The sequence below is a fragment of the Panthera pardus genome, unplaced genomic scaffold, assembly GCF_024362965.1.
Source record: "Panthera pardus isolate Hobbes unplaced genomic scaffold, ASM2436296v1 HiC_scaffold_13, whole genome shotgun sequence".
Lineage (NCBI taxonomy): Eukaryota > Metazoa > Chordata > Mammalia > Carnivora > Felidae > Panthera > Panthera pardus.
The window spans coordinates 32,895,316-32,906,920 of record NW_026526688.1 but is presented as its reverse complement, the minus strand read 5'-3'; the positions used below and the strand labels follow the sequence as shown (position 1 = coordinate 32,906,920).

The following is an 11,605-nucleotide window of genomic DNA, read 5'->3' as shown; positions in this document are numbered from 1 at the left end:
TCGTAATTTAAATGTAGCTCTTCAGCCTTCTTTAGCAGTGAGATAGTTCTCTTCTGCTCTTGCTATTCCTAGGAAACCCGGGAACCTTCACAAAGTTTTAACAGAAGTCACAAACAACTTCTTAAACTAACCGGTTTCAGAATAAACAGATAATATTCAGCGGCCTTTCTTATAACAACGGTACCTATTGAGGGATTATAAAGGAAAAAAATCTCATTTAATTTAGTCGCAAAAATATGAGAGTGAAAATAAAACCAGACGGGGCGCCTGGCTGGCTCAGTCAGAAGAGTATACAACTCTGCATCTCGGGGCCATGAGTTTGAGCCCCACGTTATATGAACAAATAAGTAAAAACTTTTTAAGAAGTAAATAAATACAAGACACACGTAAATGAAGAGCCACATAGAAGTAAGAGTGGAGGGGACTGTGCTGTCAGATTTGAAAACATAATGCTACAATAAAAATAGTGTTGGACTCATAGAATAGAGTACATACATCAACAGAACAAAACTGAGAGCATTTAAAAGGAGACTTCAGATTATATGACAATTCTATTATTTTAATAAGGAAAGGGGAGATTTTTTTTTTGACCATGAATTCAAAGTTTTTTATTTTTTATTTATTTTTTTAAATTTTTTAAATTATTTATTTATTTATTTTCTCAATATATGAAATTTATTGTCAAATCGGTTTCCATACAACACCCAGGGCTCATCCCAAAAGGTGCCCTCCTCAATACCCATCACCCACCCTCCCCTCCCTCTCACCCCCCCCCCATCAACCCTCAGTTTGTTCTCAGTTTTTAAGAGTCTCTTATGCTTTGGCTCTCTCCCACTCTAACCTCTTTTTTTTTTTTTTCCTTCCCCTCCCCCATGGGTTTCTGTTACGTTTCTCAGGATCCACATAAGAGTGAAACCATATGGTATCTGTCTTTCTCAGTATGGCTTATTTCACTTAGCATCACACTCTCCTGTTCCATCCACGTTGCTGCAAAGGGCCATATTTCGTTCTTTCTCATTGCCACGTAGTACTCCATTGTGTATATAAACCACAATTTCTTTATCCATTTATCGGTTGATGGACATTTAGGCTCTTTCCATAATTTGGCTATCGTTGAGAGTGCTGCTATAAACATTGGGGTACAAGTGCCCCTATGCATCAGCACTCCTGTATCCCTTGGGTAAATTCTTAGCAGTGTTATTACTGGGTCATAGGGTAGATCTATTTTTAATTTTTTTGAGGAACCTCCACAGTGTTTTCCAGAGTGGCTGCACCAATTTGCATTCCCACCAACAGTGCAAGAGGGTTCCCATTTCTAGGAAAGTGGAGATTTTTAATAAATGTTACTTGGAAAATCTATGAACAACGTGGAAAAAAATTTGACTTTATTTCATGCTATAACCAAAATCAACATCAGATGGAATGAAAGGTCAGCGTAAAAAAAAGTAAACACTAAAGCAGCTAGAAGAAAACATAAATTAGTGTATACTTTAAAAAATTATAGTATGGGGCACCTGGGTGGCTCAGTCGGTTGAGTCTCCGACTTCGGCTCAAGTCATGATCTCACGGCTGGTGAGTTCGAGCCCCACGTCGGGCTCTGTGCTGACAGCTCAAGCCTGGAGTCTGCTTCAGAGTCTGTGTCTCCCTCTCTCTCTCTGCCCCTCCCCTACTAGTGCTCTGTCTCTGTCCTTCAAAAATAAACAAATGTTAAAAAAAAATTTAAATATACATATAAATTGACAAAAATATTAAGCTATTCAGTCCCTTTCTCCCTAGCACGTCCATAATCACACGTGCATAACATGCCAGAAGTAACTGAAAGATTCTGGAGCTGGAAAGACCGGGAGCATTCATTTCCCTCTCTGCTCATCCACTCTCAGTTTTACGATCTCTTTTTCCTCCTTGCATCCCTCCACAGTCAGATTTGTGCCATTTCACACATTTCTGAATGGACTACAACTCTCTCTGTCTCAAAAAGCAACCCAGGGTCCCCAGGTTGTTTGTATTGTAACTAGTCATCTAGCTGAGATCTTAGAGTCAGTGTCCGTCGACCTACAGGTCTCTCTACAAGCCATACTAGTAAAGGGATGAGTGAAGCCCTCCACATTCCTTAACCGAAACCTGGAAGGAGATCATTTTCAGCAGCAACAGCAAAGCGTGTGCCTTGTAGACCGTCGGGGCGCGGAATGTTGCCAGTTTGGTAGGGTCCCTGTTTTCCGGTAACTGGGTGGCGAAAACCAAAGTTTTGGTAACTCGGTGGCCTAAGGCTTCTGGATTTGTGTTTCTTCTCTCCTTCCAGGGGGGTTTTGTGGCCTGTATGATTGCGATTCTGCAGCAAATGGACGACAGCCACTACAGCCACTATATCAGCACTTTCAAAACCAGACAAGACATCATTGTAAGTTGTCTTCATCGGGGCCTGGTAACTTTAAGACTTCTTATATTCGGCGCACGCACACCCAGACGATAACCCACACTGATTCCCTTCCCACCTACCTCCAGTGCTGCATGTCTGTCCACGGCGATGACAGAAAGGAAAGGGTGGATTCTCACTTTCTGTCTGTGATAGGTTCTGGAGACTACAAAACATGTCCCAGGAAGCCCTCACTCAGCCTCCCAAGTCTCTTGGATTTGGAGAGAACCCTTATCTAGAAACATGTAAAAGATCCTTTTTGCTCTCAGAAGAGAGGAGTACCTCATCTTCAGGGATCACGCCCTGGGAAGGATTCTAGGAGGCAAAGACGTGCATAGCACTGTGTCTGTGATGTGCCTGCTGCCATCATTTCCAGTACTTCCTGGAAAGGGAGACAAGAAGGGGAATACTTGCCCCTTAGAACGTCGACAAGGTATCCTAAGCTGAAAACATTCCATTGTCTTTTGTTTTCAGCGAGAGAGAAAATTGTTCTCGCGATTACTGTTTAGCAGGCCACCGAAGGTTGCTGCTTCCCCAGGATCCTTCCCTGGAGGCAACTGTCAGTGGCCGTTCAAACATCCCTGAACGTGTCGCCTTAATCTTGTAAAGCGGTGGGCTGGACACGGCGGGGTCAGTAACCCAGTGTCCCGTTGCCCACGTCCTTGCGGCGGACAGTCTCTCACGATCAGTGCTGTAGTCTAGGCTCTACATTGTCTACTCTCTGTCTCTGTTATACTCGTAGTCTGTGGTTCGTGCACCCAACGATATCTAGCTCTTTCTCGGCCAATCGACTTCCTTTCTGTGAGGCCCGCACGATGGAAAACCACACAAGGAACTGCACAGAAAGTGCGGTGCAGTGGCAGGAGTAGTAGATTCAGGGATAAACTATGTCACTTCATCTGGAGGCTGCCATGAGCCTCCTCTTAGGCCGTACTCTGCCAGGCGGCCCATAGCATACAGAGGCCCATAGCGTTAGGCAGGTGTGGCTGCAGAGGGAGTTAGGACGAGAGGAAGGCAGGGGAATGATGGAGGCAGATGGTGTAGTGGGTTTAAGAACACAGGCTTTAGGGGCGTCTGGGTGACTCAGTCGGTCAAATGTCCAACTTCGGCTCAGGTCATGATCCCACGGTTCGTGAGTTCGAGCCCCACGTCGGGCTCTGTGCCGACAGCTCGGAGCCCGGAGCCTGCCCCGGATTCTGTGTCTCCCTCTCTCTCTCTGCCCCTCTCCCGCTCACGCTCGGTCTCTCCATCTCTCAAAAATAAACAAACATGAAAAAAAACAAAAACGAAAAACAACACAGGCTTTAGAGCATCCAAATCTGGGTTTGAATTCTGGCTATTTTACTTCCTTCTATGAAATTTTGGGCCAGCTATTAAATGTCACTAAAGCTCGGTTTCTTCATCTGTAAAGCTAGTACCTATGTCGAGGGTTAATGTAAAGGAGCACTGATTGAGTCCACACCTGGGAATTACCTAGCTTTGTGCTTGGCATGTAGTTAATGACTATGAGGACTCGCTATAATAGTGACTTTATTATTATTATTGTCATGTAAGATAAAGTTGACATAAAAATAGTTTAGTGACGCTAAAAATTTCCCTCAGAAAGCAGGTAGAACAAGGGAAGTTCTAGTAAATTCAGGCTCTTGACAATTTGGTTCTATTAAGTAGGCGAAAGAACAGGTTTGACTTGTGTTTTCTAGAACAATGGTAAGCTCTTCCCTCTGTGTTGTTTAACTAAAGGAGGATTCTTATCCCCATGAGAGAACTATAGTCATCAGGGGTAAGCCTGCAAGGGACAGCTACGCCTTTTGATGTCCAAGGGACTCTCCTTTCCCTTCCTCCTGCTACCTTCTGAGGAAATCACTTGGAAGACTTTGGGAAATGGGAGATAAAGTGAGATCTAGAATAATCTATGAGTTGTCTTTATTATATTATACTGTCACTGTTTACAATTAATTTAGATTACCAAGAGTTGAATGTGGAATCAGCATCGGAAGTGGATAACTGGGGACATCTTGGGTGGCTCAGTTGGTTGAGCATACAATGATCTTTCAGTCACAAGATCGAGCCCCACATCCAGCTCCACGCTGAGTGTGGAGCCTCCTTAAAATTCTCTGTCTCTGTTTCTCTTTCTCTCTCTCTCCTTCTCCCTCCCTTCCTCCCCCTCCTTCTCGCCCTCCTTCCCTCTGCCCCACCTCCCCTGTGTGCTCTCTCTCTCTCTCTCTCTGAAATGAAAAATTAAAATGAAAAAAATTTTTTTTAAGATTTATTTATTTTTGAAAGAGCACAAGTGGGGAAGAGGCACAGAGAGGTGGGCAGGGGCAGGGGGCGGGGTGGGGGAGAGAAGATCCAAAGCTACGCTGACAGCGGCAAGCCCAGTGTGGGGCTCAAACTCACAAACTATGAGATCGTGACCTGAGCCGAAGTTGAATACTCAACCGACTGAGCCACCCAAGTACCCCTAAAAAATTTTTGATTTATAAGTGGATGACTGGCATTTAAACTTAATCCTTTCTTCACACACCATGAATTCATACTGATTTGAGAGAAGGAGTTAATAGACTAGTTAATGCGTTGTGGGCACGCTTAAAATGTATGATGAAGAGGGGCACCTGGGTGGCTCAGTCGGTTGAGTGTCCGACTTCGGCTCAGTCGGTTGAGTGTCATGATCTCACAGTTCATGAGTTCGAGCCCCACGTCGGGCTCTGTGCTGACCGCTCAGAGCCTGGAGCCTGCTTCGGATTCTGTATCTCCCTCTCTGTCTCTCTCCACACCTCGCCCACTCACACTCTGTCTCTCTCTCTTTGTCTCTCAAAATAAATGAACATTAAAAAAAAATTTTTTTAAATGTATGACGAATTTTAAAACTCAGGAAATGTGTCTATGATTTGAGAACCGAGGATAGAAAAGTTTGACTCTCCGTTGAGCCAAAGGAAGGTTCAAGGGTAGCCCAGACCTCAGAGCCAGAACCGTTCCCCCTCCTGTGCTGTGTGGCCGGAAGTTAGCCACCCTGCCCACCCCCCCCCCACCCCCCCCCCGTCCCGGAGGAACATCCTTACAAATGGAGCCCAGGCCGCCTGCTTCCCCACCACTGCGAGCCTCCTGCTGCGTGATGTTAACTCAAAAGATACAACTGTGCCGTTGGTGCCGGAGGAATTGGCCCGGATTCTCATCTCAGGAATCCGAGTGGAAAATATCTAAATTTAACCAACTAATAAATACAAAGCTTGCAAAACTTTTTAGCTTTGAATTTTAGCTCGAGTCGTTCTATTCCTAAGCTGAATTTTGCTCCCAGCCCCACCCCCCCGCCCTTTGAGTAGAAGAGCTCTTTTTCAGACATCGTGCTCTGTGTTCTTTCGTTATTAGTTATTACCATCATTGCAGGGCGCGGCTGCCATCTCTTTTTAAGGGCCCTTTAGGACCCTTCCCCCCAAGCTACCCATGGGAACATTCCTGGAATAGGAAGAATCCTGACTTTGCTTTTTATTTATAGCGGTTTTGTTCTGTTCTAATAATAATGAAGGAGGATTGGACTCAAGAGTTATCAGCAGTCTCACCCTTGTTGGTAAATTCATTCTAAGTGCGGTAGATCTGTTCCATCGACGCTTGGCAGGAGAGGACTAAGGCATTATGGATCTAAAGTTGGGGCCCAAAACCCCAAGCTGTCTTCCCCGCTCTCCCACTTCCTAGTTTCTACGGCCTTAAGTCTTTCACTTTTTTCACAGGCCTCAGTTTTATCAGTTATAAAATGTGGACAACTGTTTTGTCCTTGTCAGATCCCTAAAAACCTTATGAAAAAGGTAGGCTGTAATTTCGGGCTGGGGCCATTGTGTTCTGATGGGGAACTCCCTCCGGTCGCTTTTTCCACAACTGCTCCTTTGTTCTCTGCAGGATTTCCTCATGGAAACTTTTATCATGTTCAAGGATCTGATTGGAAAGAATGTCTACGCCAAAGACTGGATGGTCATGAATATGACACAGAGCAGGTAAGACAGCCCCAGGGCAGGGCATGAGTCATTTGACTCTGAATTACTTGGCTTTCTTGACCAGGTATGGGCCCTCCCATAGAGTGCTATTAAATCTCTGCGGCCCATCCATGCTCTGTAGAGCAAGAATTCTCCTGTTTCTGGATTGCTGATTCTTTGCTCACTTCTCACCTGAGGCTCTCTGCTCAGGTGTGGTCCCCTCATTGCCCAACTCCTGTCATCCTTGGCTCTCCCCCGGTGCCCCTTGGTGGCTCTGCACCACTCTCATCATCATGACATTCAGGGCCTCTGCAGCCTGAATGTCTTCCTGCTTTTCTAGCCTTGTCGTCCACGATTTCCCTCGGTAGCACAACCTGCGCTCCAACCGAACTGGCCTCTCTCTGGTCCCCAAACATGTGCTGTGCTTTCCGTTGGGCGGCTGCTTCCACCTCCAGTGCCTTCCGCATAACCTTTGGCTGTCAACCTGCCACCCGTTCCTCAAGGTCCTTCTCAAATGCCATCTCCCAAGGAAACCTTTCCAACCTGGATGTCGCGTCCTCTTCCTTTTGATTTCCCCGTAACTCTTTGACACCCCCTCCACAGAATTTTCCGTGTTCTTTGTTGGGTCATGGTTCTGTTCACAGGTCTCAGGTGACCCCCGCCAAGTGGCAAACTTCTTAAGACAAGAAACCCTCTCTTTCAAGGCAGACCTTAAGCCAGTGCTTTCCAGTTGTTGGACCACAATGGAATGGAAGCAAAAAAACTGCATATATATATATTTTTTCCATAGTTTCAGAATTTTATTTATATATATATATATATAATAAGATTTCAGAATTATATATTATACATATAATGTTAAGATTTCATAATTTTTTAAAAGAACTAAATAAAGTAAATCATTCTAAGAGCTGTTAACTCTTAGAAAAACCCTTCCTAGCTATGTACAGATTAAAGAAAAAAAAATTGCATCAGTATCACCAGACTTGGAAAGACAGGTGTCACAGTAGAGTGCAAGAGCCCTGTCTGAGGCTCAGGAGATCTGGTTAATCATCTCAGCTCTACCCCTAAGTGGCTACATTGTGGAGCAGCCCCCAGTGGATCTCGTAGACCATTCTAGAAACTGAACAGTGCCGTCTCCAGACTGCTCTGTCGTTGGTTTCTGATGACCTCAATAGATGTAAATGTCTTATGCTGCAGAGCCCAAGTTTGGTTTGCTTTGGTTTTTAACATAGATGGGAAATGTTTTAAAGACAGAAAGGTGCTTTCTTTATCTGGTGTTTTCTCCCTCAGGGTTTTCCTTCGTGCTATAAATCAGTTTACTGAGGTTCTCACAAAGTTCTTCATGGATCAAACAAGCTTTGAACTTCAGGTAAGCATGGCTACTCACATCATTATTCCTCAAATTCTCAGCCACAGCAAGAGAACTGTTGCATTTTGGAAAACGTCACTTCAAATTTTATCATTTTATTACTGTTTTTTTTTTTAAAGATCTTATATATTTTTTTACTTTTTAAAATATTTATTTCTGAGAGAGAAAGAGGGAGAGACAGAACACAAGTCAGTGAGGGGCAGAGAGAGAGAGAGACACAGAATCTGAAGCAGGCTCCAGGCTCTGAGCTGTCAGCACAGAGCCCGACACGGGGCTCGAACTCTTGAACTGTGAGATCATGCCCGGAGCTGAAGTGGGACACTTAACCGACTGAGCCACCCAGGCGCCCCTATCATTTCCAGATGCAAACAGTTTTCTTGTTTTTCTCTCCTTTCCCTAAAGTGCACATTCCTGTCACTCCGTCCTTCAGACAGTCAAGTCGAGTTTTTTTTCTTCTTTCCGTAAAAGTAATACAGGTTAAAAAAAGAAAAAAAAAAAAAAAGTAACGGCAGAAAACATAGCAAAGCAAAAAGAAGAACATTGAAAGACAAATAGCCCTACCTTCCGTTGTTAACACAAATACATGCATACTCAGGCTTTCAGCTAGGCACACAGATATTTCTCTGCCTACGAGTGATTTGGTTTCTAAGGAGAGGTTTCTATATGTGCTTGTTTGAAAATCCAAAATGATAGCAAAGCAGGTGCCCGCGAGCTTCATCTTCATTCATTTATTCATTCATTCATTCGTCCAACAAATGTTAGACGGCACAGGGTGCCATTTTAGGCCCTGATGAAGCCAGACAAGTTCCCTGCTCTCATTCCAGCAAACGTTTTGTTGGTGATATGCTTTTGCTGTGTCATGGGGCTTCGTTTATAACTGCGAGACTTTAAAAGTGGAGACTCATAAGAAGAGAAAGTTATATGTGTATATACATATATATGTGTATATATATATATACATATATATGTGTGTATATATATATATATATATATATATACACACCAAAACGGAATCAAGCTATGCAGTTCTTTGGCAACCTGTTAATGTAATTATTTTTCTCTCGTCTTTTCAATGATATTAAACACTTCCACCATATTTTTAATGGCTGAATACAGTCCGTTGCATGGCCGGGCCATGATTTATTTAACCAGATTCTTCTTAGGAACATTTAGATTGCTTCCATCTTCTGCTATTTAAATAAAACAGTGAGGGCCTTCCTTGCTTTAAATATTTTTAAATACCCGTCATTATTTTGCCAGGATAAAGTCCTAAAGTATTTACTATTTCAGAAGTTTGGCAGAATTTTAAGGCTTTTGATACACGTTGCCAAACTGCTTACTATAAATAGGTGCATTTACTGGCAGCAGTTTTCCTTTATCTCAGGAGTAAAGACCAATATAATAGTCTGGATTTTTTTTAAAAAACTTAATATTAATATTAAGTGTTAAAACTTTTCAGGGTTGAATAAATGAAACCCGAGAAAGAAAAAGGAGCCTTGTGGATTTTATTTTGTTTTTCTCATGAGTTTCTGCGAGTGAATTTCTACCATGTGGCGCGATCTTACCCTGACCCTTATTAATGTTACTTTCCATTTCTTTTCACCCACACCATTAAATTTGAGCAGCTCTGGAACAATTACTTCCATTTGGCGGTAGCGTTTCTCACCCACGAGTCCCTTCAACTTGAAACCTTCTCTCAAGCCAAGCGCAACAAAATTGTCAAAAAGTAAGTGTCCCCTTAAAACTTGCTTAAGGTTGGGAGGATGACTCTTCCATTTGTATTCAGAGCAAGACTTTTGGTATCCCAGAAATTAACTGGATAGAGTCCCTCCCCGGCCCCCCACCCCCGCAAGGTGTTAGCGAGATAGGTTTTTTTTTTTTAATTTTTTTTTTTAATTTCAAAAATGTTTTTATCTATTTTTGAGAGAGAGAGAGAGAGAGATCAAGTGTGACAGGGGAAGGACAGGGAGAGAGGGAGACACAGAGCCTGATGTGGGCCTCAAACTCGTGAACCCCAAGATCGTGACCTGAGCCGAAGTGGGACGCTTAACTGACTGAGCCACCCAGGTGCCCCGTGAGATAGGTCTTAATGTAATTATTTTATAGGCTTTAAATTTCCTCTGATTCACATCTCTTTTCTCAAGGCCCCCTTCATTTTCCCATCAACCGTTGCATTTTTTTTTTTTTTTTTTAACTGGAATCCATACTTGGAGAGGCACCAAGGCTTGCCAGGACTCCAGTCTCCAGGAACAGCTGCCCACCTGCTGGCAGCTTACCCAAATTGCAGGCACAATGCCCCTCCCACTCAGGCATCACAAAGCAAGGTCCTCTGGCCCCACTGTTTTACCTCTCAGTCACTTCAGCAGAGGAGCCAAAACTAACACATCACCTAAAAAGGTCCTCCACATTCCTGGCTGGGGATTCAACAGGGACATATGTGCAAGAGTGATGAGAGATTTAAGGAAGCTTTTCATTGCTTTCCTTTCCAGTCTGTTTCAGAGTTCACAGGGAGCCTGGAAACTCAAGGCTGTGTGGTTTAATACAACTTGAGAAATTTACCATTGAAAGGCTGTGAAATTTGAGTTCTGATCCCTTGCTGGGATGTCTGGGATTCTAGGCAAATTATCTACCTCTGGGTTCTCCCGAAAACACTGAGATTGTTGGCTAAGAGACTGAGATTTCAATCTCAAAGATAAGACTAAATCATGTTTTGTAGATTTCCCTGCAGCAGGTATGGAAAAAGAATTGAGTTTCAAGATGATAATACCTGCGTCTCATTCTTTAGATTATCTTAAATGACATAACTTCTTTCAAAGATGGATTTGATATTGGTCAAACAATCAAAAGTGAAGTTAGGTGGCACCAAGTCTGATAAATAAAGTGGCTAGTTAGGCTTAATAGCCTAAGGGTTTTGATCAAAGGGAAGTCTATGTAAAATATATATGCATATGGGCAAAGATGTACCTTGGGAAAACATTTTTATTAATGTTATACCAACACGAATTGTTTTTTTCCTCGGGATTTCTCTTGTTTTCAGTAGAATTAGCATCAATAGCAGTATTGACAAACAATAGGAATAGTTGTCATTTATTCTTTATTATGTGCCAGACATTAACTAACATACGCTTACCCAATGTAAATAATAAAATGAGGTATTTTTGTGAAAATGGAATCGTAAGAGAAATTTGTTTTGTTGCTGTTGTTGTTTTAAACAAAAAGTTTTTAAAGGTTTTTATACTGGTTTCTGCAGGCATTTACAAAGGTGGAATTTGAAAACAATGTTTGGTGCAATGGGTATAAAATGGAGAATCGTGGCCACAGCATGGGCCATGGGTCCATATTAGAGTTCCCTGGGAACGTTGGCCACATCTACCCTTGGCCCACCCTATTTCTGTTTTTTCCAAGCCCCCAGCGTCTAAGGTGTGTGATGTGGGGTAGCCTCAGGCCTGTGTTTTCTGTAAGAGATACCCAGGGGATTTTGATTCATCCGTCCCCAGCCACGAACCACTGAAGAGATCCATGGTTTCTCTCTTTCTTTTATCTTTTTCGTTATTGATTCCTGTAAGGAAACTTCTCAGAAATTATTTTTCTAATCCCACTCCCCCCCCCCCCCCCATGAAACATTAATACCACAGATACGCTGCATATCTGATTAGGTACTATATGTATATTTGTACTCTGTCCATAAGAATAGTAAGCCTTCTTTGCCCCCAAGGACCAACTTTCACCCCTCTGGGGACCATCTAGAGCTTCTCAACGTGAGTCCTTTGTAGAACATACTGGTATGGATGTGAGTTTTTCAAATAAAAATGTATAAAGTCAGCATATTTGTTAGACATCAGTCACATTACCGTA

The 11,605-nt window shown here is 43.0% G+C and overlaps 1 protein-coding gene across 2 annotated transcripts in view; it reads left to right on the top strand.

Annotated features, from left to right (window-relative positions):
* DOCK5 (dedicator of cytokinesis 5) overlaps positions 1-11,605 on the top strand; it is a 220,704-nt gene that overhangs the window by 156,695 nt on the left and 52,404 nt on the right. For both annotated transcript variants that reach the window (XM_019466911.2, XM_019466912.2), the window contains exons 28-31: positions 2,300-2,398; positions 6,305-6,399; positions 7,672-7,750; positions 9,376-9,476. In XM_019466911.2, coding sequence (XP_019322456.1) covers positions 2,300-2,398; positions 6,305-6,399; positions 7,672-7,750; positions 9,376-9,476 — 374 coding nt within the window. The remainder of the gene's footprint in view (positions 1-2,299; positions 2,399-6,304; positions 6,400-7,671; positions 7,751-9,375; positions 9,477-11,605) is intronic.